Source organism: Mesoplodon mirus (genome assembly GCF_964341445.2).
Source record: "Mesoplodon mirus genome assembly, chromosome: 11".
NCBI lineage: Eukaryota > Metazoa > Chordata > Mammalia > Artiodactyla > Ziphiidae > Mesoplodon > Mesoplodon mirus.
This window is the reverse complement of record NC_138987.1, coordinates 78,631,212-78,656,559: the sequence shown is the minus strand read 5'-3', so window position 1 is coordinate 78,656,559 and position 25,348 is coordinate 78,631,212. Positions and strand designations below refer to the sequence as shown.

Here is a 25,348-nt window from a genome sequence, read left to right as displayed (position 1 = left end):
TTATGGACTGTGGCCTTCTGATAGCTTGTACTTTGTTGTATAAAACCTGTGTTGTTCTTCTCATGTTATATAGCTACTACCCACAGCTTAGTACAAATATGAAGTACATGTTTTTTTCAAATCGCTAAGTACTTTCTCTTTTACTTTATAGCCAATATTTTATAATAACTATAAATGGAGTACACCTTTTATAATTTGTGAATCACTATGTTGTACATCTGAAACTTACATAATATTGTACATCAACTATACCTCAATTTACAAAAAGAAATAGCATATAATCCTAAAGTTGTCATCAGGTGGATCACTCTTAAAGCAAATTTTTTTTTAACATCTTTATTGGAGTATAATTGCTTTACAATGGTGTGTTTGTTTCTGCTTTATAACAAGAATCAGCTATACATATACATATATCCCCATATCCCCTCCCTCTTGTGTCTCCCTCCCACCCTCCCTATCCTACCCCTCTGGGTGGTCACAAGGCACTGAGGTGATCTCCCTGTGCTATGTGGCTTCTTCCCACTAGCTATCTATTTTACACTTGATAGTGTATATATGTCCATGCCACTCTCTCACTTTGTCCCAGCTTACCCATCCCCCTCCCCACGTCCTCAAGTCCATTCTCTACGTCTGCGTCTTTATTCCTGTCCAGCCCCTACATTCTTCAGAACCTTTTTTTTTTTTTTAGATTCCACATATATGTGTTAGCATACGGTATTTGTTTTTCTCTTTCTGACTTACTTCACTCTGTATGACAGACTCTAGGTCCATCCACCTCACTAACAAATAACTCAATTTCATTTCTTTTATGGCTGAGTAATATTCCGTTGTATATATGTGCCACATCTTCTTTATCCATTCATCTGTCGATGGACACTGAGGTTGCTTCCACATCCTGGCTATTGTAAACAGAGCTGCAATGAACATTGTGGTACATGACTCTTTTTGAATTATGGTTTTCTCAGGGTATATGCCCAGTAGTGGGATTGCTGGGTCGTATAGTAATTTAATTTTTAGTTTTTTAAGGAACCTCCATACTGTTCTCTTTAGTGGCTGTATCAATTTACATTCCCACCAACAGTGCAAGAGGGTTCCCTTTTCTCCACACCCTCTCCAGCATTAATTGTTTGTAGATTTTTTGATGATGGCCATTCTGACTGGTGTGAGGTGATACCTCATTGTAGTTTTGATTGCATTTCTCTAATGATTAGTGATGTTGAGCATCCTTTCATGTGCTTGTTGGCAATCTATATATCTTCTTTGGAGAAATGTCTATTTAGGTCTTCTGCCCATTTTTGGATTGCATTGTTTGTTTTATTGATATTGAGCTGCATGAGCTGCTTATAAATTTTGGAGATTAATCCGTTGTCAGTTGCTTTACTTGCAAATATTTTCTCCCATTCTGAGGGTGGTCATTTCATCTTGTTTATAGTTTCCTTTGCTGTGCAAAAGCTTTTAAGTTTCATTAGGTCCCATTTGTTTATTTTTATTTTTATTTCCATTTCTCTAGGCGGTGGGTCAAAAAGGATCTTGCTGTGATGTGATTTATGTTACAGAATGTTCTGCCTATGTTTTCCTCTAAGAGTTTTATAGGTCTTTAATCCATTTTGAGTTTATTTTTATGTATGGTGTTAGGGAGTGTTCTAATTTCATTCTTTTACATGTAGCTGTCCAGTTTTCTCAGCACCACTTATTGAACAAGCTGTCTTTTCTCCATTGTATATTCTTGGCTCCTTTATCAAAAATAAGGTGACCATATGTGCGAGCATTAATCTCTGGGCTTTCTATCCTGTTCCATTGATCTATAATTTTGTTTTTGTGCCAGTACCATACTGTTCTGATTATTGTAGCTTTGTAGTATAGTCTGAAGTCCAGAAGTCTGATTCTTCCAGGTCCGTTTTTCTTTCTCAAGATTGCTTTGGTTATTTGGGGTCTTCTGTGTTTCCACACAAATTGTGAAACTATTTGTTCTAGTTCTGTGAAAAATGCCATTGGTAGTTTGAGAGGAATTGCATTGAATCTGTACCTTGCTTTAGGTAGTACAGTCATTTTCACAATGTTGATTCTTTCAATCCAAGAACATGGTATAACACTCCATCTGTTTGTATCATCTTTAATTTCTTTCATCACTGTCATAGTTTTCTGCATACAGTTCTTGTGTCTCCTTAGGTAGGTTTATTCCTAGGTATTTTATTCTTTTTGTTGCAATGGTAAATGGGAGTGTTTCCTTAAATTCTCTTTCAGATTTTTCATCATGAGTGTGTACGAATGCAAGAGATTTCTGTGCATTAATTTCGTATCCTGCTACTTTACCAAATTCATTGATTAGCTCTAGTAGTTTTCTGGTAGCATATTTAGGATTCTCTATGTATAGTATCATGTCATCTGCTAACAGTGACAGCTTTACTTCTTCTTTTCTGATGTGGATTCCTTTTATTTCTTTTTCTTCTCTGATTGCTGCGGCTAAAACTTCCAAAACTATTTTGAATAATAGTGGAGAGAGTGGACAACCTTGTCTTGTTCCTGATCTTAGTGGAAATGCTTTCAGTTTTTCACCATTGAGAATGATGCTGGCTGTGGGTTTGTCATATATGGACTTTATTATGTTGAGGTGAGTTCCCTGTATGCCTACTTTCTGGATGGTTTTTATCATAAATGTGTGCTGAATTTTGTCAAAAGCAATTTCTGCATCTATTGAGATGATCATATGTTTCTTCTCCTTCAATTTGTTAATATGGTGGATCACATTGATTGATTTGCTTATATTGAAGAATCCTTGTATTCCTGGGATAAACCCCACTTCATTATGTTGTATGGCCCTTTTAATGTGCTGTTGGATTCTGTTTGCTAGTATTTTGTTTAAGATATTTGCATCTATGTTCATCAGTGATATTGGCCTGTAGTTTTCTTTCTTTGTGACATCGTCTCTGGTTTTGGTATCAGGGTGATGGTGGCCTCATAGAATGAGTTTGGGAGTGTCCTCCCTCTGCTATATTTTGGAAGAGCTTGAGAAGAATAGGTGTTAGCTCTTCTCTAAATGTTTGTTAGAATTCACCTGTGAAGCCGTCTGGTCCTGGGCTTTTGTTTCTTGGAAGATTTTTAATCACAGTCTCAATTACAGTGCTTGTGATTGGTCTGTTTATATTTTCTATTTCTTCCTGGTTCAGTCTTGGAAGGTTGTGCTTTTGTAAGAAATTGTCCATTTCTTTAGGTTATCCATTTTATTGGCATAAAGTTGCTTGTAGTAATCTCTCATGATCCTTTGTATTTCTGCAGTGTCAGTTGTACCTCTCCTTTTTCATGTCTAATCCTATTGATTTGAGTCTTCCCCTTTTTTTCTTAATGAGTCTGGCTAATGGTTTATCAATTTTGTTTATCTTCTCAAGGAACCAGCTTTTACTTTTATTGATCTTTGCTATCATTTCCTTCATTTCTTTTTCATTTTTTTCTGATCTGATCTTTATGATTTCCTACCTTCTGCTACCTTTTGGGCTTTTTTGATCTTCTTTCCCTAATTGCTTTAAGTGTAAGGTTAGGTTGTTTATTTGAGATGTTTCTTGTTTCTTGAGGTAGGATTGTATTGCTATAAACTTCCCTTTTAGAATTACTTGTGCTGCATCCCATAGGTTTTGGTCTATTGTGTTTTCATTGTCATTTGTTTCTAGGTATTTTTTGATTTCCTCTTTGATTTCTTCAGTGATCTCTTGGTTATTTAGTAGCATATTGTTTAGCCTCCATGTGTTTGTATTTTTTACCGTTTTTTTCCTGTAACTGATATCTAGTCTCATAGCGTTGTGGTCAGAAAAGACACTTGATACGATTTCAATTTTCTTAAATTTACCAAGGCATGATTTGTGACCCAAGATATACTCTATCCTGGAGAATGTTCCATGAGCCCTTGAGAAGAAAGTGTATTCTGTTGGTTTTGGATGGAATGTCCTATGCATATCAATTAAGTCCGTCTTGTTTAATGTATCATTTAAAGCTTGTGTTTTCCTATGTATTCTCATATTGGAAGATCTGTCCATTGGTGTAAGTGGGGTGTTAAATTGCCCTACTATGATTGTGTTACTGTCGATTTCCCCTTTTATAGCTGTTATCATTTGCCTTATGTATTGAGGTGCTCCTATGTTGGGTGCATAAATATTTACAATTGCTATATCTTCTTCTTGGATTGATCCCTTGATCATTAGGTAGTATGTTATTTGTTGTTTTGTCTCTTGTAATAGTCTTTATTTTAAAGTCCATTTTGTCTGATATGAGAATTGCTACTCCAGCTTTCTTTTGATTTCTATTTGCATGGAGTATCTTTTTCCATCACCTCACTTTCAGTCTGTATTTGTCCCTAGGTCTGAAGTGGGTCTCTTGTAGACAGCATATATATGGGCCTTGTTTTTGTATCCATTCAGCCAGTCTATGTCTTTTGGTTGGAGCACTGCATCCATTTACATTTAAGGTAGATATCAATATGTATGTTCCTATTACCATTTTCTTCATGGTTTTGGGTTTGTTATTGTAGATGTTTTCCTTCTCTTCTGTTTCCTGCCTAGAGAAGTTGCTCTAGCATTTGCTGTAAAGCTGGTTTCGTGGTGCTGAATTCTCTAAGCTTTTGCTTGTCTGTAAAGGTTTTAATTTCTCCACTGAATCTGAATGAGATCCTTGCTGGGTAGAGAAATCTTAGTTGTAGGTTTTTCCCTTTCATCACTTTAAATATGTCCTGCCACTCCCTTCTGGCTTGCAGAGTTTCTGCTGAAAGATCAGCTGTTAACCTGATGGGGATTCCCTTGTATGTTATTTGTTGTTTTTCCCTTGCTCCTTTTAATATTTTTTTCTTTGTGTTTAGTTTTGATAGTTCGATTAGTATGTGTCTTCGTGTGTTTCTCCTTAGATTTATCCTGTATGGGACTCTCTGCACTTCCTAGACTTGACTATTTCTATTCCTATATTATGGAAGTGTTCTACTATAATCTCCTCATATATTTTCTCAGTCCCTTTCTTTTTCTCTTCTTCTTCTGGGACCCCTATAATTCAAATGTTGGTGCATTTAATGTTGTCCCAGAGGTCTCTGAGACTGCCCTCAATTCTTTTCATTCTTTTTTCTTTATTCTGCTCTGTGGTAGTTATTTCCACTATTTTATCTTCCAGGTCACTTATCCATTCTTCTGCCTCAGTTATTCTTCTATTGATTCCTTCTAGAGAATTTTTAAGTTCATTTATTGTTTTGTTCATCATTATTTGTTTGCTCTTTAGTTCTTCTAGGTCCTTTTTATTTTTTTTTTATTTTTGCTGTGTTGGGTCTTCGTTTCTGTGCGAGGGCTTTCTCTAGTTGTGGCAAACGGGGGCCACTCTTCATCACGGTGCGTGGGCCTCTCACTCTCGCGGCCTCTCTTGTTGCAGAGCACAGGCTCCAGATGAGCAGGCTCAGTAGTTCTAGGTCCTTTTTAAACGTTTCTTGTATTTTCTCCATTCTATTTCCAAGATTTTGGATCATCTTTTACTATCATTACTCTGATTTATTTTTCAGGTAGACTGCCTATTTCATCTTCATTTATTTGGTCTGGTGGGTTTTTACCTTGCTCCTTCATCTGCTGTGTGTTTCTCTGTCTTCTCATTTTGCTTAACTTACTGTGTTTGGGGTCTCCTTTTTGCAGGTTGCAGGTTTGTAGTTCCCATTGTTTTTGGTTTCTGCCCCCAGTAGCTAAGGTTGGTTCTGTGGGTTGCATAGGCTTCCTGTTGGAGGGGACTAGTGCCTGTGTTCTGGTGGATGAGGCTGGATCTTGTCTTTCTGGTGGTCATGTCCACGTCTGGTGGTGTGTTTTGGGGTGTCTGTGTCCTTATTATGATTTTAGCCAACCTTTCTGCTAATGGGTGGAGTTGTGTTCCTGTCTTCTGTGGCATAGGGTGTCCAGCACTGTAGCTTGCTGGTCATTAAATGGGGCTGGCTCTTAGCATTGAGATGGAGATCTCTGGGAGAGCTTTCACCATTTGATATTTCGTGCAGCCAGGAGGTCTCTGGTGGACCAATGTCTTGAACTCGGCTCTCCCACTTCAAAGGCACAGGCCTGACACCTGGCCAGAGCACCAAGACCCTGTCAGCCACATGGCTCAGAAGAAAAGTGAGAAAGGGAGGGAGAAAGAAAGAAAGAAGGAAAGAAAGAAAGAAAGAAAGAAAGAAAGAAAGAAAGAAAGAGAAAGAAAGGAAGGAAGGAAGAAAGAAAGAAAGAGAAAGAAAGAAAGAAAGGGAGAAGGAAAGAAAGAAAATAAAATAAAGTTATTAAAAAATTTTTTAAATTTATTAAACATAAAAAAATTAAAAAGTAATTTAAAAAAAAAAAAGAAAGAAGAGAGCAACCAAACCAAAAAAACAAATCCACCAATGATAACAAGCACTAAAAAGTATACTAAAAAAAAAAAAAAAAGGACAGACAGAACCCTAGGACAAATGATAAAAGCAAGGCTATACAGACAAAATCACACAAAGTCCACCACCTCAATTTTGGGATGATTCGTTGTCTATTCAGGTATTCTAGAGATAAAGGGTACATCAGGTTGATTGTGGAGATTTAATCCGCTGCTCCTGAGGCTGCTGGGAGAAATTTCCCTTTCTTTTCTTTGTTTACACAGCTCCCGGGGCTCAGCTTTGGATCTGGCCCCTTCTAGTTTGTGGAAACCTTTCCTCCTTCACGGCTCCCTCCCACTGGTGCAGGTCCCGTCCCTATTCTTTTGTCTCTGTTTTTTCTTTTTTCTTCTGCCCTACCCAGGTACGTGGGGAGTTTCTTGCCTTTTGGGAAGTCTGAGGTCTTCTCCCAGCGTTCAGTAGGTGTTCTGTAGGAGTTGTTCCACATGTAGATGTATTTCTGATGTATCTGTGGGGAAGAAGGTGATCTCCACGTTTAGTCCTCCGCCATCTTGAATGTCCCCCCAGAGCTTCTTTCTATAATTACAATCAGTCCTGTCAAATCCTGCCACTTTATCAACTCAGTTTATGTAATATTTTATTTTTTTTTGTTTGTTTGTTTTTTTTTGCTTTATAACAAATTTAATCAGTTATACATATACATATGTTTCCATATCCCCTCCCTTTTGCGTCTCCCTCCCACCCTCCCTATCCCACCCCTCCAGGCGGTCACAAAGTACCGAGATGATCTCCCTGTGCTATGCGGCTGCTTCCCACTAGCTATCTACCTCACGTTTGGTAGTGTATATATGTCCATGCCGCTCTTTCACTTTGTCACAGCTTACCCTTCCCCCTCCCCATATCCTCAAGTCCATTCTCTAGTAGGTCTGTGTCTTTATTCCAGTCTTACCCCTATGTTCTTCATGACATTTTTTTTTCTTAAATTCCATATATATGTGTTAGCATACAGTATTTGTCTTTCTCTTTCTGACTTACTTCACTCTGTATGACAGACTCTAGGTCTATCCACCTCATTACAAATAGCTCAATTTCATTTCTTTTTATGGCTGAGTAATATTCCATTGTATATATGTGCCACATCTTCTTTATCCATTCATCCGATGATGGACACTTAGGTTGTTTCCATCTCCGGGCTATTGTAAATAGGGCTGCTATGAACATTGTGGTACATGTCTCTTTTTGAATTATGGTTTTCTCAGGGTATATGCCCAGTAGTGGGATTGCTGGGTCATATGGTAGTTCTATTTGTAGTTTTTTAAGGAACCTCCATACCGTTCTCCATAGCGGCTGTACCAATTCACATTCCCACCAACAGTGCAAGAGGGTTCCCTTTTTTCCACACCCTCTCCAGCATTTATTGTTTCTAGATTTTTTGATGATGGCCATTCTGACTGGTGTGAGATGATATCTCATTGTAGTTTTGATTTGCATTTCTCTAATGAGTAAAGATGTTGAGCATCCTTTCATGTGTTTGTTGGCAGTCTGTATATCTTCTGTGGAGAAATGTCTATTTAGGTCTTCTGCCCATTTTTGGATTGGGTTGTTTGTTTTTTTGCTATTGAGCTGCATGAGCTGCTTATAAATTTTGGAGATTAATCCTTTGTCAGTTGCTTCATTTGCAAATATTTTCTCCCATTCTGAGGGTTGTCTTTTGGTCTTGTTTATGGTTTCCTTTGCTGTGCAAAAGCTTTTAAGTTTCATTAGGTCCCATGTGTTTATTTTTGTCTTTATTTCCATTTCTCTAGGAGGTGGGTCAAAAAGGATCTTGCTGTGATTTATGTCATAGAGTGTTCTGCCTATGTTTTCCTCTAAGAGTTTGATAGTGTCTGGCCTTACATTTAGGTCTTTAATCCATTTTGAGCTTATTTTTGTGTATGGTGTTAGGGAATGATCTAATCTCATACTTTTACATGTTCCTATCCAGTTTTCCCAGCACCACTTATTGAAGAGACTGTCCTTTCTCCACTGTACATTCCTGCCTCCTTTATCAAAGATAAGGTGACCATATGTCCGTGGGTTTAACTCTGGGCTTTCTATCCTGTTCCATTGATCTATCTTTCTGTTTTTGTGCCAGTACCATACTGTCTTGATTACTGTAGCTTTGTAGTATAGTCTGAAGTCAGGGAGCCTGATTCCTCCAGCTCCATTTTTCGTTCTCAAGATTGCTTTGGCTATTCGGGGTCTTTTGTGTTTCCATACAAATTGTGAAATTTTTTGTTCTAGTTCTGTGAAAAATGCCAGTGGTAGTTTGATAGGGATTGCATTGAACCTGTAGATTGCTTTGGGTAGTAGAGTCATTTTCACAATGTTGATTCTTCCAATCCAAGAACATGGTACATCTCTCCATCTATTTGTATCATCTTTAATTTCTTTCATCAGTGTCTTATAATTTTCTGCATACAGGTCTTTTGTCTCCTTAGGTAGGTTTATTCCTAGATATTTTATTCTTTTTGTTGCAATGGTAAATGGGAGTGTTTCCTTGATTTCACTTTCAGATTTTTCATCATCAGTATATAGGAATGCCAGAGATTTCTGTGCATTAATTTTGTATCCTGCAACTTTACCAAATTCATTGATTAGCTCTAGTAGTTTTCTGGTAGCATCTTTAGGATTCTCTATGTATAGTATCATGTCATCTGCAAACAGTGACAGCTTTACTTCTTCTTTTCCAATTTGGATTCCTTTTATTTCCTTTTCTTCTCTGATTGCTGTGGCTAAAACTTCCAAAACTAGGTTGAATAAGAGTGGTGAAAGTGGGCAACCTTGTCTAGTTCCTGATCTTAGTGGAAATGGTTTCAGTTTTTCACCATTGAGGACGATGCTGGCTGTGGGTTTGTCATATATGGCCTTTATTATGTTGAGGAAAGTTCCCTCTATGCCTACTTTCTGCAGGGTTTTTATCATAAATGGGTGTTGAATTTTGTCGAAAGCTTTCTCTGCATCTATTGAGATGATCATATGGTTTTTCTCCTTCAACTTGTTAATATGGTGTATCACGTTGATTGATTTGCGTATATTGAAGAATCCTTGCATTCCTGGAATAAACCCCACTTGATCATGGTGTATGATCCTTTTAATGTGCTGTTGGATTCTGTTTGCTAGTATTTTGTTGAGGATTTTTGCATCTATGTTCATCAGTGATATTGGCCTGTAGTTTTCTTTCTTTGTGACATCCTTGCCTGGTTTTGGTATCAAGGTGATGGTGGCCTCGTAGAATGAGTTTGGGAGTGTTCTTCCCTCTGCTATATTTTGGAAGAGTTTCAGAAGGATAGGTGTTAGCTCTTCTCTAAATGCTTGATAGAATTCGCCTGTGAAGCCATCTGGTCCTGGGCTTTTGTTTGTTGGAAGATTTTTTATCACAGTTTCAATTTCAGTGCTTGTGATTGGTCTGTTCATATTTTCTATTTCTTCCTGGTTCAGTCTTGGCAGGTTGTGCATTTCTAAGAATTTGTCCATTTCTTCCAGGTTGTCCATTTTATTGGCATAGAGTTGCTTACAGTAATCTCTCATGATCTTTTGTATTTCTGTAGTGTCAGTTGTTACTTCTCCTTTTTCATTTCTAATTCTATTGATTTGAGTCTTCTCCCTTTTTTTCTTGATGAGTCTGGCTAATGGTTTATCAATTTTGTTTATCTTCTCAAAGAACCAGCTTTTAGTTTTATTGATCTTTGCTATCGTTTCCTTCATTTCTTTTTCATTTATTTCTGATCTGATTTTTATGATTTCTTTCCTTCTGCTAACTTTGGGATGTTTTTGTTCTTCTTTCTCTAATTGCTTTAGGTGCAAGGTTAGGTTGTTTATTCGAGATGTTTCCTGTTTCTTAAGGTGGGATTGTATTGCTATAAACTTCCCTCTTAGAGCTGCTTTTGCTGCATCCCATAGGTTTTGGGTCGTCGTGTCTCCATTGTCATTTGTTTCTAGGTATTTTTTAATTTCCTCTTTGATTTCTTCAGTGATCACTTCGTTATTAAGTAGTGTATTGTTTAGCTTCCATGTGTTTGTATTTTTTATAGACCTTTTCCTGTGATTGATGTCTAGTCTCATAGCATTGTGGTCGGAAAAGATACTTGATACAATTTCAATTTTCTTAAATTTACCAACGCTTGATTTGTGACCCAAGATATGATCTATCCTGGAGAATGTTCCATGAGCACTTGAGAAAAATGTGTATTCTGTTGTTTTTGGATGGAATGTCCTATAAATATCAATTAAGTCCATCTTGTTTAATGTATCATTTAAAGCTTGTGTTTCCTTATTTATTTTCATTTTGGATGATCTGTCCATTGGTGAAAGTGGGGTGTTAAAGTCCCCTACTATGATTGTGTTACTGTCGATTTCTCCTTTTATGGCTGTTAGTATTTGTCTTACGTATTGAGGTGCTCCTATGTTTGGTGCATAAATATTTACAATTGTTATATCTTCTTCTTGGATCGATCCCTTGATCATTATGTAGTGTCCTTCTTTGTCTCTTCTAGTAGTCCTTATTTTAAAGTCTATTTTGTCTGATATGAGAATTGCTACTCCAGCTTTCTTTTGGTTTCCATTTGCATGGAATATCTTTTTCCATCCCCTTACTTTCAGTCTGTATGTGTCTCTAGGTCTGAAGTGGGTCTCTTGTAGACAGCATATAGATGGGTCTTGTTTTTGTATCCATTCAGCCACTCTGTGTCTTTTGGTGGGAGCATTTAGTCCATTTACATTTAAGGTAATTATCGATATGTATGTTCCTATTCCCATCTTCTTAATTGTTTTGGGTTCGTTATTGTAGGTCTTTTCCTTCTGTTGTGTTTCTTGCCTAGAGAAGTTCCTTTAGCATTTGTTGTAAAGCTGGTTTGGTGGTGCTGAACTCTCTCAGCTTTTGCTTGTCTGTAAAGGTTTTAATTTCTCCATCAAATCTGAATGAGATCCTTGCTGGGTAGAGTAATCTTGGTTGCAGGTTTTTCTCCTTCATCACTTTAAGTATGTCCTGCCACTCCCTTCTGGCTTGTAGAGTTTCTGCTGAGAGATCAGCTGTTATCCTGATGGGGATTCCCTTGTGTGTTATTTGTTGTTTTTGCCTTGCTGCTTTTAATATGATTTCTTTGTGTTTAATTTTTGACAGTTTGATTAATATGTGTCTTGGCGTATTTCTCCTTGGATTTATTCTGTATGGGACTCTCTGTGCCTCCTGGACTTGATTAACTATTTCCTTTCCCATATTAGGGAAGTTTTCAACTATAATCTCTTCAAATATTTTCTCAGTCCCTTTCTTTTTCTCTTCTTCTTCTGGAACCCCTATAATTCGAATGTTGGTGCGTTTAATGTTGTCCCAGAGGTCTCTGAGACTGTCCTCTGTTCTTTTCATTCTTTTTTCTTTATTTTGCTCTGCAGCAGTTATTTCCACTATTTTATCTTCCACCTCACTTATCCGTTCTTCTGCCTCAGTTATTCTGCTATTGATCCCATCTAGAGTATTTTTTATTTCATTTATTGTGTTTTTAATCGATGCTTGATTCATCTTTAGTTCTTCTAGGTCCTTGTTAACTGTTTCTTGCATTTTGTCTATTCTATTTCCAAGATTTTGGATCTGGGAAATAGAATCTTGGATCATCTTTACCATCATTATTCTGAATTCTTTTTCAGGTAGACTGCCTATTACCTCTTCATTTGTTAGGTCTGGTGGGTTTTTATCTTGCTCCTTCTCCTGCTGTGTGTTTTTCTGTCTTCTCATTTTGCTTATGTTACTGTGTTTGGGGTCTCCTTTTTGCAGGCTGCAGGTTCGTAGTTCCTGTTGTTTTTGGTGTCTGTCCCCAGTGGCTAAGGTTGGTTTAGTGGGTTGTGTAGGCTTCCTGGTGGAGGGGACTAGTGCCTGTGTTCTGGTGAATGAGGCTGGATCTTGTCTTTCTGGTGGGCAGGTCCACGTCTGGTGGTGTGTTTTGGGGTGTCTGTGGACTTTTTATGATTTTAGGCCACCTCTCTGCTAATGGGTGGCGTTGTGTTCCTGTCTTGCTAGTTGTTTGGCTTAGGGTGTCCAGCACTGTAGCCTGCTGGTCGTTGAGTGAAGCTGGGTGCTGGTGTTGAGATGGAGATCTCTGGAAGATTTTCGCCGTTTGATATTATGTGGAGCTGGGAGGTCTCTTGTGGACCAGTGTCCTGAAGTTGGCTCTCCCACCTCAGAGGCACAGCACTGACTCCGGGCTCCTCAATTTGGGATGATGTGTTGTCTATTCATGTATTCCACAGATGCAGGGTACATCAAGTTGATTGTGGAGCTTTAATCCGCTGCTTCTGAGGCTGCTGGGAGAGGTTTCCCTTTCTCTTCTTTGTTCTCACAGCTCCTGGGTCTCAGCTTTGGATTTGGCCCCGCCTCTGCGTGTAGGTCGCCGGAGGGCGTCTGTTCTTCGCTCAGATAGGACAGGGTTAAAGGAGCAGCCTCTTCGGGGACTCTGGCTCACTCAGGCCGGGAGGGAGGGAGGGGCACGGAGTGCGGGGCGAGCCTGCAGCGGCAGAGGTCGGCGTGACGTTGCACCAGCCCGAGGCGCACCGTGCGTTCTCCCAGGGAAGCCGCCCCTGGATCCCGGGACCCCGGCAGTGGCGGGCTGCACAGGCTCCCGGAAGGGCGGTGTGGGCAGTGACCTGCGCTCGCACACAGGCTTCTTGGCGGCGGCAACAGCAGCCCCAGCGTCCCACGCCTGTCACTGGGTTCCACGCTTTCAGTCGCGACTCGCGCCCGTCCGTGGAGCCCCTTTAAGCAGCGCTCTTAATCCCCTCTCCTCGCGCACCAGGAAACCAAGAGGGAAGAAAAAGTCTCTTGCCTCTTCGGCAGCTCCAGAGTTTTCCCGGACTCCCTCCCGGCTAGCTGTGGCACATTAGCACCCTTCAGGCTGAGTTCTCGCCGCCAGCCCCAGTCCTCTCCCTGCGTTCCGACCGAAGCCCGAGCCTCAGCTTCCAGCGCTGCGCGCCCCGGCGGGCGAGCAGACAAGCCTCTCGGGCTGGTGAGTGCCGCTCGGCACCGATCCTCTGTGTGGGGATCTCTCCGCTTTGCCCTACCCAGGTATGTGGGGAGTTTCTTGCCTTTTGGGAGGTCTGGGGTCTTCTGCCAGCGTTCAGTAGGTGTTCTGTAGGAGTTGTTCCACGTGTAGCTGTATTTCTGGTGTATCTGTGGGGAGGAAGGTGTTCTCCGCGTCTTACTCTTCCGCCATCTTACCCGGAAGTCTATGTAATATTTTAAATCCTTTGTGGCCCTATCAACAATCTTCACCAGGAGTAGATCCAATCTCCAGAAACCACTTTCTTTGCTCATCTGTTAGAAGCAACTCCTCATTCAAGTTTTATCATGAAATTGCAGCAATTCAGTCACATCTTCAGGGTCCACTTCTAATTCTCGGTTTCTTGCTATTTCCACCACATCTGCAGTTATTTCCTCCGCTAAAGTCTAAACTCCCCAAAGTCATCCTTTAGGGTTGGAATCAACTTCTTCCAAACTGGTCTTAATGTTGAGATTTTTACCTCTTCCTATGAATCACAAATGTTCTTGATGGCATCTAGAATGGTGAATCCTTTCCAGAAGGTTTTCAATTTACTTTGCCCAGATCCATCAGAGGAATCACTACTTATGGCAGCTATAGCCTTATGAAATGTATTTCTTAAATCATAAGACTTGAAAGCCAAAATTACTCCTTGATCCATGGACTCCAGAATATATGTTGTGGTAGCAGACATGAAAACAACATGAATCTTGTTGTATATCTCCATCAGAGATCTTGGGTGATGGGGTGAATTGTCAGTGATGTTTTGAAAGGAATCTTTTTTTTATGAGAAGTAAGTCTCAACATATTCATTAACTGTGATGCATACAGGTGTGGCTGCCATCTAGGCTTTATTATTCTACTTACAGAGCACAGGCAGAGTAGATTTTGCATAACTCTGAAGGGCCCTAGGATTTTCAGAATGGTAACTGAATATTGGCTTCAGTTAAAGTCACCAGCTGCATTAGCCCCTAACAATAGAGTCAGCCTGTCCTTTGAAACTTTGAAGCCAGACATTGACTTCTCTGTTTATGAAAATCCTAGATGGCATCTTCTTCCAATATAAGGCTGTTTCATCTACACTGAAAATCTGTTGTTGAGTGTAGCCACCTTTGTTAATTATCTGAGCTAGATCTTCTGGATAACTTGTTGCAGATTCTACATCAGCACTTGCTGTGTCACCTTGCTCTTTTATGTTATAGATTTGACTTCTTTCCTTAAATCTCATGAGCCTACCTCTGCAAAATTTTCTTTTGTACCTTCCTCACTTCTCTCAGCCTTCAAAGAAATGAATAGAGTTAGGGCCTTGCTGTGGATTAGGCTTTGGCTTAAGGGAATCTTGTGGCTTGTTTGATCTTCTGTCCAGACCACCACAACTTCCGCCTAAGGCTGTTTCAGTTTCTTATCATTTCTGTCTTCATTGGAGTAATTTGCTTCAAGAGCTTTTCCTGTGCATTTACAGCTTGGCTTACTGTTTGGCACAAGAGGTCTAGCTTTCTCTCAGGTGTAGACATGCCTTCTTCCCTAAGCTTAATCATCTCTAACTTTGGATTTAAAGTGAAAGACATGTGACTCTTCCTTTCACATGAACACTTAGAGGCCATTGTAGGGTTATTAACTGGCCTAATTTTAATATTGTTGTATTTTAGGAAATAGGATGGCCCAAGAAAAGGGAGAGAAATAGGAGAACGGCCAATTGGTGGAGCAGTCAAACATATACATTTACCAATTAAGTTCACCATCTTATATGGGTTTGGTTTATGGCACCCCAAAACAATTACAATAGTAACATCAAAGATCACTGATCACAGCTCACTGTAACAAATATAATAATAATTTTAAAATTTGAGGCATTGTGAGAATTACCAAAATGCGACACAGAGACACAAAGTGAGCAAATGCTTTTGGAAAAATGATCCCAGTAGAATTGATCAATGCAGGGTTACCACAATCCTTTAATTTGTAAAAACATAAAATAAATAAAACACAATATCTGTGAAGCAAAATAAAATGAAGTGCACTAAAATGAGGTATGTCTTTACATTGAACTGCTTCCATCATGGAAGGGGCAGTATCTTGTTCTTACTAGAATAGACACTTTGGATATGGATTTGTTTTCCTTACATGAAATGCTTCTGCCAAAACTATCATGAGTAGACTTATAGAATGCCTTGTATACCATCATGGTATTCCACACAGTATTGCTTCTGCTTAAGGAACTCGTTTCCCAGCAAATGAAGTGTGGCAATAGGCCCATGTTCATAGAATTCAGTGGTCTAGCCATGTTCTCCTCCATCCTGAAGCACCTGTATTGATAGAATGGTAGAATGTCCTTTTGAAGACTCATTTACAGTGCCAGCAAGGTGGAAAAACCTTACAGGGCTGGGGTAAGGTTTCCCAGAGGGATGTATATGCTCTGAATCAGCATCCAATATGTGGTGCTGTTTCTCCCATAGCCAGGATTCACAGGTCCAGAAATCAAGGGGTTGAAACCAGAGTGTCACCACTCACCATTACCCTTAGTGGCCCATGAGCAAAATTTTTACTTCCTGTCCTCATGACCTTTTGCTCTACATGATGTTTTGCTTACTGGTCCTCATGACCTTTTGCTCTATGCTATCCACACCTAACAGGGTGTAGCACACAGTAGGCAGTCAATACACCTATTTAATCAATTATGATGAAGTGATGGATTTAGGTCATATCTTTCTCCATTTTCATTTCTGTTAAATTTGGAGTGTTTTATGAAGACTTACTAAGGAGCTAAGCAGAAGCAAACTAGGAGGAATGTGATGAGATGATTGCTAAATTTTGTTTTCTTAAGCCAGCCTGGACTATCCCTCCCCAGCTGGGATGATTTCCAAATTGGTTTATCTTGACCATAGAGCGTTGCTAATTCAATTAGTGAGGCCTATGCCCCAACATCCCTGGGGGTTATTATTCCTCCATCAAGAACTTAAAAGTTTTCCCAGAAAAACTTTATATAAAAAGCCCACAGTGAAAGGTATCTAAATTCATTGCTGAACTGCATAATTTGGCATATACTCAGGAAACCAAAGTAAAAAGTAGAGCTCTCTGATGAAAACTTTTTTTTCACTAAGTACTTGACAAACAGATATGTGACTTATATATATGAAAGTTGGGATTAATAGTCTAATTTACAGCACAGAGACTAAAAGAAATTTGGTTAAATAAAAAGTGGGGAATCTTTATCTGGAGAAATCTTCCTGCACCTTCACTTTGAATTCTATCAAGATTCACCACATGTGTAATTTGCTTGGGTAAACGTAGTTAATTATGAATGATTCAATATGGGTAAAATAAGATATGACAGTGGATTATATTTCTACTTAACCTCACAAACAGATATTTAAGCTTTGAATCTTGACTTTTTAATAGGATGGACAGACTATTATAAATTGAGAAATTTAAAAAGTCCTAAACAGTGATTCTCTGAAAAGGGAGGCAAGTTTTCCCCAAAAGCACCTTGAGCGAAGTCTAGAAGCATTTGGGTTGTCACATCCTGCTGGGGAAAGAAGGATGTCATTACCATCGAGTGAATAGAGGCCAGAGTGCTGGTAAATACCGACGTACATTGCCCTGGACAGCCCCTTCTACAAAGCTTTACCCATCCCAAAATGTTAATAGTGCCAAGACCAAGAAACCTTGACAAAGTATGATTCCTGAGAAGCAAAGAACCTTTTTTCTTTTCTAAAAATGTTTTTCTCTCAAGGGCTACCAAGAAGTATGGATTGTCTACTTAAATGCTTGAATCTTCCTTTTTTTATTTTCCAGAGGAGCCACCCAAAGAAGAATTAAAGTTCCCACATGCTTTACACCTGAAAAAATGTATGACTTGGCACAACTGTTGTGATTAAATGTTTTAACACCTGTTCTCTAGAAATTAGAACAGCCTCATTTCTAGAGAACAACAGGAGAGGGAACACTATCGAATTCCACTCATGACCATGGAAAACTGGCAATCTTAAGGAGAAAAGATGCTCCAGAATAGAAAGGAAGAGTCTAAGCTGCATAAGACCTCTTCACTACTAGTCCCAGTGCCTGGACAGTGCCCGGCACACATAGACATTCATTAAAAATACATTGGCTGACTCTTACGGCTCCCATCTTTTTTTCCTTCAAGGCTCAGAGACCCTGCATTATACAGGATGGTTCAGAGATTGCCAAAGTAGTTTAGGCTTCTCACAGACCATATTAGGAGCATGAGGAATAGGAAACTGGGCTTTGCTCTCTGCATGAGTAATCTGAGACTGTACGAAAGGTAAGCCGTGATCCAGCCAGCTGTTCTAAACCTATTCTTCCTTCTAGAGTTGTATATCCTCCATTACTGAGTGTAAAATTATTTTAATTTTTGAAACAATTTAATTGCTTTAATGAATTATATTAAGGGTTAACCGTTCCTGGACCTTGGAAATCCATAACGTATGAAATGGGTTTTCCGGGGCCAAATTTCGTATGGGAGTTTCTGGGTCGAGGAACCAAGCCATGTCTTGAGAGTAGAAGCAAAAGTTTGAAGAAACATCTCCGATGATGTTTTGATCTGAGGATGAGGACTTCTCTTTGACATTTTCAGAATCACTTGCCTTAATTAGAGTCCTGGCCACAACTGCCCTGCCACCTGCTCTTGACAGTGGGTAGTGAACGCCAGGAGATACGGGCGTATGTTTTGCTTTCCTCTCAGAGCACTCATTGTACTGTGCTGGTTTCTGTTGTGTTTGAGAAATACTTGGACTCCAGACAGAGCGGGCACATTCCATTCTTTGGGGACACTTTAAGCCTTCCTTTGTCCCACAAGAAATTGGCTCATTAGAGATATGTAACCTGCTCTCTAAAATTTTTCATCACACATTGCAAAATTGTCTGGGACCAAAAAATCTGAAGAGTATCTTTTCAGTTCTAGAAAATATAACTCCAGGAAAGCATATGTTATTACAAAACAAGCATCTGACATCTTCAGGACCAATGAGGTTGGGAAGTCACCCTATCCAAACTCAGTTTCCCATCTGTATTTTCCTGCTAACCATGTTCATTTATGCCTAATATTCTATTAAAGTAGTATGGTGCCTAAACATTTTTATATATAAAGATGTTGGAAAGACTTACCATCGAGTAGAGTTGCATTTGGGGAAAACACTTTATTTGACTTGATGACAGTTATAAATCATCTCATATTTCCAAAAGAGGGTATATAAAATGCATAAGACAGGACATTTAAAACAAAGCCTGCGGGCTTCCCTGGTGGTGCAGTGGTTGAGAGTCCGCCTGCCGATGCAGGGGACACGGGTTTGAGCCCTGGTCTGGGAAGATCCCACATGCCGCGGAGCAGTTAGGCCCGTGAGCCATGGCCGCTGAGTCTGCACGTCCGGAGCCTGTGCTCCACAACGGGAGAGGCCACAACAGTGAGAGGCCCACGTACCGCAAAAAAAATAAAAAATAAAAAATAAAATAAAATAAATAAATAAATAAAACAAAGCCTGCGTGCAGCAACAAAGACCCAACACAGCCAAAAATAAATAAATAAATAAACAAATTTATTTTAAAAATAAATAACTGTCAAAAGAAAAAGCCAGAAACCATTAAGACAAAAAATGTGGAACCAGGGACCACATGAATAGCCAATACTATAGGTAAGTTATATTTTTAAGGGTTTTACATGTATTCACTCACATAATCCTTACCACAGCACTATTAAGTGGATACTTTAGTTACCCCCAGTTTACTGATGAACAAAATGCAGCATTGAAAGGTTAATAATTTGCCTGAGATTACAGACCTAGTAAGTGGTAGAATTGGTATTTGATTTCAGCCTTGCTTAGAATCTGAGTGCTAAACTAGGATACTGTACTGCCTTCCAAACTTGGGGGCACCACTTTTCTGAGCTTCAAGGCAGGCAAAGCAAAAATAATCAATACTTTTCCCAAGTGCTAAATTCTTGAGAAAATCATTAGATACATTGTAATGTAACATTATGTAACATGACAAAAAATATCTTTCATTGCTCTTTTGCACAAGGTCCAAATGTGTTCTTCAAAATAATATTTCTCATATCAATCCTTAATAAAAGGGATTTAAACAACCAATGAAAATAGCTAACATTTGAAACCCATAGTACTTCCTAGTGTATAACACTGATAATTGTGATTTGTGTCATTGATCCCTGTTTTATTTACATTTGTAACAGTTGTAGTTAACTTGTTTATGTATTTACTTATATGTGTATCACTGGCCTCCTCTGCTAGAGTGACAGCAAGGATCTGTTTGCCTTATTCAACCATTTACCTTCAGAACTTAGCATAGAGTCTGGCATGGCAAGTGCACAGAATTATTTGTTGAGTAAATCCATGAATGAATGAATCCTCCAAAGGCAAAGAGTTCTGCCCAAAACATAGCCTCAAGATACTCAAAGTATAAATTATGACTATAATTTTAAACTATAAATTATAATTAATTTATACATCAGGACTTTGAAAAATCATTTTTCATTAAGGAGTCACTAGAGTTGACTTGACTGGAGTGAAAAGGGCAGGGTGTTGGCTTTTTCACTTGTTTTTTTTTTTTTCATGTTCTTCTTTCAAGCTCTGAAGTCAGGGCTGGTCCCTGGAGTTGTGTTCTGCAAGATCCACCCAAATCCCATCCACAAAGACAGCCGAAGACTTGCTGCAGGCAGCAAAGTCAGTGACAGAAAGGAAAGTCTGCTCCCACATTATGGCCTTGCCTCCTTCAAAGCTCCGCGGCTTCCAATCAACAATCTTGAGGCCAGACTTAAAGACAAAACACTTCATGTTGCATGGGGTGTTTTTTCTTGGAAGTCACAGCATCCAAGTGCTGCATCTGGCTTCCCACTACCAGATTTGCTCTTGGAAATGATTTTCTCCGAATAAAACTGCAACTGAAATACTAATTACATCATAATTTAAAAAATTTGATCCTGTTCTAATCTTTGGTTTCACAGGTTTGGGGCTATTCCCAACCTTATCATTTACATTCTCATAACACTGAATTCTTTGTATTATTCCCCCATACAGCATCCCACACCACACGTTGGACCTTTGCTTTTGATCTTTCTTTGGCCTGGAATGCCCTTACCCCAGCCCTTATCTCTTTTCAAGTTTGACAGCAGGTGTCACCACCTATAGGGGCCTTCCTGAAATTTCCAGATCCTGCTATGCACCCTTCCTCTGTGCTTTCTTTGGTTTTAGCATTACCATATTATATTTCACGGTCTCTAGGTATCTGTCTCCTCCATCAGACTACAAGCAATTCCTTGAGAGCAGGAACCATGTCTTACTCATTTCTTGTCCACAGTTCCTGGCATAACATCTAGCATGGAGAGTAATCTCAGTAAATATTGATGGAAATGAATTGTGTTGCCAATAAACCATGATGCTATCACTCTGTCTGACCTTTTCCTGCATTCAGTACTCCTGGAAATACCAGCAACATTTTAAATGACTGCATTTTAGCACTTCTGAGAATGTAATCTTTTGTTATTTTTCTTTCTTTTCAGGAACCTCTTTCCGAAGCTATAAAAGACAAAGGGAATAGCCATGTCCATGATTGCAGATTTCTATGGTGGCAAGTCCATTCTCATTACTGGGGCCACAGGCTTCTTGGGCAAAGTGTTGATGGAGAAGCTATTTCGCACCAGCCCAGACCTGAGAGTCATTTACATCCTTGTGAGGCCCAAGGCTGGCCAGACCCTGCAGCAGAGGGTTTTCCAGATCCTGAATAGTAAGGTATGCCTTATGGGAAGAGCCTTAGGGCATGGTGACCCACTACAATGTTCCCTTATAGCCCCAAACTGCAGGTGGGGGCCAGGATATCTGGGCAGGTAGAGGAAAGGAGACAAAACAAGATAGCAAGGAACAGCTCATGGAAATCTGTGGTGTTTTCCCATAAGAGGGGAAAGAGTGCTTAGATCCTGTCCAGAACAGGTGAGCGGGTAGTCTATATTCTGCAAATTACTGAGTAAGAATCAAAATGCTAAAGTTCGCAGAGTGGACTCGCCAGGCTTGAAGTCTATCATGAGGTCATCCAAACTCTTCCCTAATTTTCATTTAAATTTAAGGTAGCTTTCCTCCAAATTTTTGGATAGTCTATTACATATTATATCGTATCATATTATAAACAGATATGATTACTAAGTAGCCATGCAGTAATACTTTCAGTTGTCTAAAAGCCACAAGTTGTATACTTTATCTATGATAACTTGATATTTCTATTATCCTGTAAGTTCTTCTAAGGGAAAATGAAACACATGTGTGAATGAGCATTTGAGTATCAAACTTTCTCACTCCCCTCCCCCCAAATATGACTGTCATCTCATGTCTTAATTTATAAATTTGAAAGCTTTCATCTCAAACATATTATCAATTTTTTGTCACTTTATACCTCTTATCCTCCAGCTTGCAATGTTTAGAATAATAACAACAATGACCTCCTAGGATTGCCATGGGAATTAATTTAAATGTACGTGTCTTGTTCATAGACCCCTTTGGAAAGTACAGGGTCACTTAGGGTTGGCAAAAGGAAGATTTAAATAAGAAATTATTTTTACAAAGTCTCCTTTCCAGTGTTTAGGCATGCTAACATCTAATGGGGTTGTGTATCTGATAGCACAGCACATTATAGACACCCTGTAAGCTAGATGATTACATTTTATCTTCTGGCACCAGCATGAGATTTTGGTATAAACCATCATCAGGAGAATCACAAAAGCCTCTCCTGTATCTCATAGCTTAACTCAGCAGTGGGACAAATAATAACAGCTGGCACTTACTGGGTACTTAGTACATGGCAGACATTATTCAAATGAGCCTTACCTCATTGATTTTTCAACAACCCTGTGAAGTAAGAATTAATATCCCAATTTTACAGATGGATAAATGAGACCAGAAGTATTAACTTTCCAAAGGTCACCCAGTTAGTAAATGAGAGAGTCAGACTTCAGACACCCACCCCCCAGTCTGGCTCTAAGGCAAGCACACTTGCCTATACCCTACACTGCCTGCATTGTAACTAATGGTTCTTAAGAATAAGAAAAAAAGGCTGATGTGGCATAAAACCAAAATTGAGAATAAATTCTCAGATCCTTCTTCATACAGCTTGCTCAGTTATACATCCCTAATGGACTGTTTTCATCATGTAGGAGACATGCCTCTTTAGCTTTGTAGCCAGCTTATGAGTTTCTAGATAAATATTTTGGCAGAGCGTCTCGTGGTCAGCATAATTTTCGCCTACAGTTATGTTCAATGCATTGTATTTGATAACACAGCAACAATTCTTTTGGTATGGAAATCTTGATTATACTATAAATAACTTATTTGTGAAACTGGCTTGCAAATCTCTACCTGTTTCCACTATTGGGCTATTTACAACTGTCAGCTCTTGACTTTTATAAACAGTGGTCCTTAAACTATGGTCTCCCAACCAGCAGCATCAACATCACCTGGGAACTATCTGTTGCAATCAGATGGTGCTTAAGAGCATGGGCTTCAGAGGTAGATTGACCTGGGTTTGAATCTCAGCACTGCTAATTATTAGCCATGGGACAGTGGGCAAGATACATACTCTACTGAGCCTCAGTTTCCTTATCTGTAAAATGGGATAATAATATCTTGCTCACATACATTTATGGCAAACTTTGGATGAGGAGAGCTGGCTCCCCCTGAAGCTCTCTTCCAAAATCGATGAAACTTCTTTTCTGGAAATCCTCAGCAAAATTTTCCTTACATCTCATCAGCCTGGGTTAGGTTATATATCAACTTCTGAACCAACCTCTGTGGCTTGAGTTATGCGATGTACTGATTTGTTCAGAAACTTCAGATCTAAGCCAATCGCTGACCACCTGGAAATTCTCAATAATCTTACAGAGAATCTTAAATTAAGGATGTAATCAATCATAATTTAATTAAGTTTATAGGGAGACCCAAGCTGACATATGGGTTAAAAAGACAAAATAAAATTTCTCTGAGTTTTGTTAATGTAAAATATAAAATAATCAGCTTTGTATTTTAACTAATCCAAAACATACCCATAAATTTGTCATCTCCAATGCAGAGATAAATAAACTGGAGCTTGGTGGTATCTTAAAACCAAGAAAACTGCAGTCAGTAGCCATTTCCTAAGTTCCTGGATGCTCAGGACTTTCCATTTCTAGTCAGCAGCTGTCCTCCAGTTGTAGTTTTAAAAATTCTTCTCCTGCTGGGGAAACTGGACAGCAACATGTAAAAGAAGGAAATTAGAACACTCCTGAACATCATACAGAAAAATAAACTCAAAATGGATTAAAGACCTAAATGTAAGGCCAGACACTATAAAACTCTTAGAGGAAAACATAGGCAGGATACTCTATGACATAAATCACAGCAAGATCCTTTTTGACCCACCTCCTAGAGAAATGGAAAAAAAAATAAACAAATGGGACCTAATGAAACTTCAAAGCTTTTGCACAGCAAAGGAAACCATAAACAAGATGAAACAACAACCCTCAGAAGGAGGGAAAATATTTGCAAATGAAGCAACTGACAAAGGATTAATCTCCAAAATTTACCAGCAGCTCATGCAACTGAATATCAAAAAAACAAACAACACAAATCCAAAAATGGGCAGAAGACCTAAATAGACATTTCTCCAAAGAAGATATACAGATTGCCAACAAACACATGAAAGGATGCTCAACATCACTAATCATTAGAGAAATGCAAATCAAAACTACAATGATGTATCACCTCACACCAGTCAGAATGGCCATCATCAAGAAATCTAGAAACAATAAATGCTGGAGAGGGTGTGGAGAAAAGGGAACACTCTTGCACTGCTGGTGGGAATGTAAATTGATACAGCAACTATGGAGAACAGTATGGAGGTTCCTTAAAAAACTAAAAATAGAACTACCATACGACCCAGCAACCCCACTACTGGCCATATACCCTGAGAAAACCATAATTCAAAAAGAGTCATGTACCACAATGTTCATTGCTACTCTGTTTACAATAGCCAGGACATGGAAGCAACCTAAGTGTCCATCAACAGATGAATGGATAAAGAAGATGTGGCACATATATGCAATGGAATATTACTCAGCCATAAAAGAAACGAAATTGAGTTATTTGTAGTGAGGTGGATGGACCTAGAGTCTGTCATACAGAATGAAGTAAGTCAGAAAGAGAAAGACCAATACCATATGCTAACACATATATATGGAATCTAAAAATAAATAAATAAATAAAAATGGTTCTGAAGAACCTAGGGGCAGGACAGGAATAAAGATGCGGATGTAGAGAATGGACTTGAGGACCCAGGGAAAGGACAGGGTAAGCTGGGACAAAGTGAGAGTGGCATGGACATATATACACTACCAAATGTAAAATAGATAGCTAGTGGGAAGCAGCCGCATAGCACAGGGAGATCAGCTCGATGATTTTTGACCACCTAGAGGGGTGGGATAGGGAGAGTGGGAGGTAGACACAAGAGGGAGGGGATATGGGGATATATGTATATGTATAGCTGATTCACTTTGTTATAAAGCAGAAACTAACATAACATTGTAAAGCAATTATACTCCAATAAAGATGTTTAAAAAAAAAAAAGATAGCCCTAATAGAATCAAATCCAGCATACAAAGTTAGCTTCCTATGAGCAGTCAGTCCCACCTACCTTCCCCTTTGCTAAGCCTTCCTTCACATGGGCTCCAAAATTCAACCTCAGAATAAAAAATTTTTTTCTTTTGTCATTAAAAATCTTTCCTTTGCCTCAAAGAGACTTTGCTGTTACAGTAACACTATTGAAGATATGTCTAAATGAGTATTTTAAAAGGGAACAATTACTATAGCACCAAAATGCTCAAGACATTGAAATATGTACATTTCTTCTTTAGTCTCTATTTCTGGTTTTTGAAGTA

General features: G+C 39.1%; 1 protein-coding gene across 4 annotated transcripts in view; it reads left to right on the top strand.

Moving 5' to 3' along the window:
- The window catches only part of FAR2 (fatty acyl-CoA reductase 2), a 154,182-nt gene that overhangs the window by 73,181 nt on the left and 55,653 nt on the right, over nucleotides 1-25,348 (top strand). For all 4 annotated transcript variants that reach the window (XM_082636482.1, XM_082636481.1, XM_082636480.1 and 1 more), the window contains exon 2: nucleotides 20,954-21,182. In XM_082636482.1, the coding sequence (XP_082492608.1) occupies nucleotides 20,994-21,182 (189 nt within the window). In that variant the 5' untranslated portion in view covers nucleotides 20,954-20,993. The remainder of the gene's footprint in view (nucleotides 1-20,953; nucleotides 21,183-25,348) is intronic.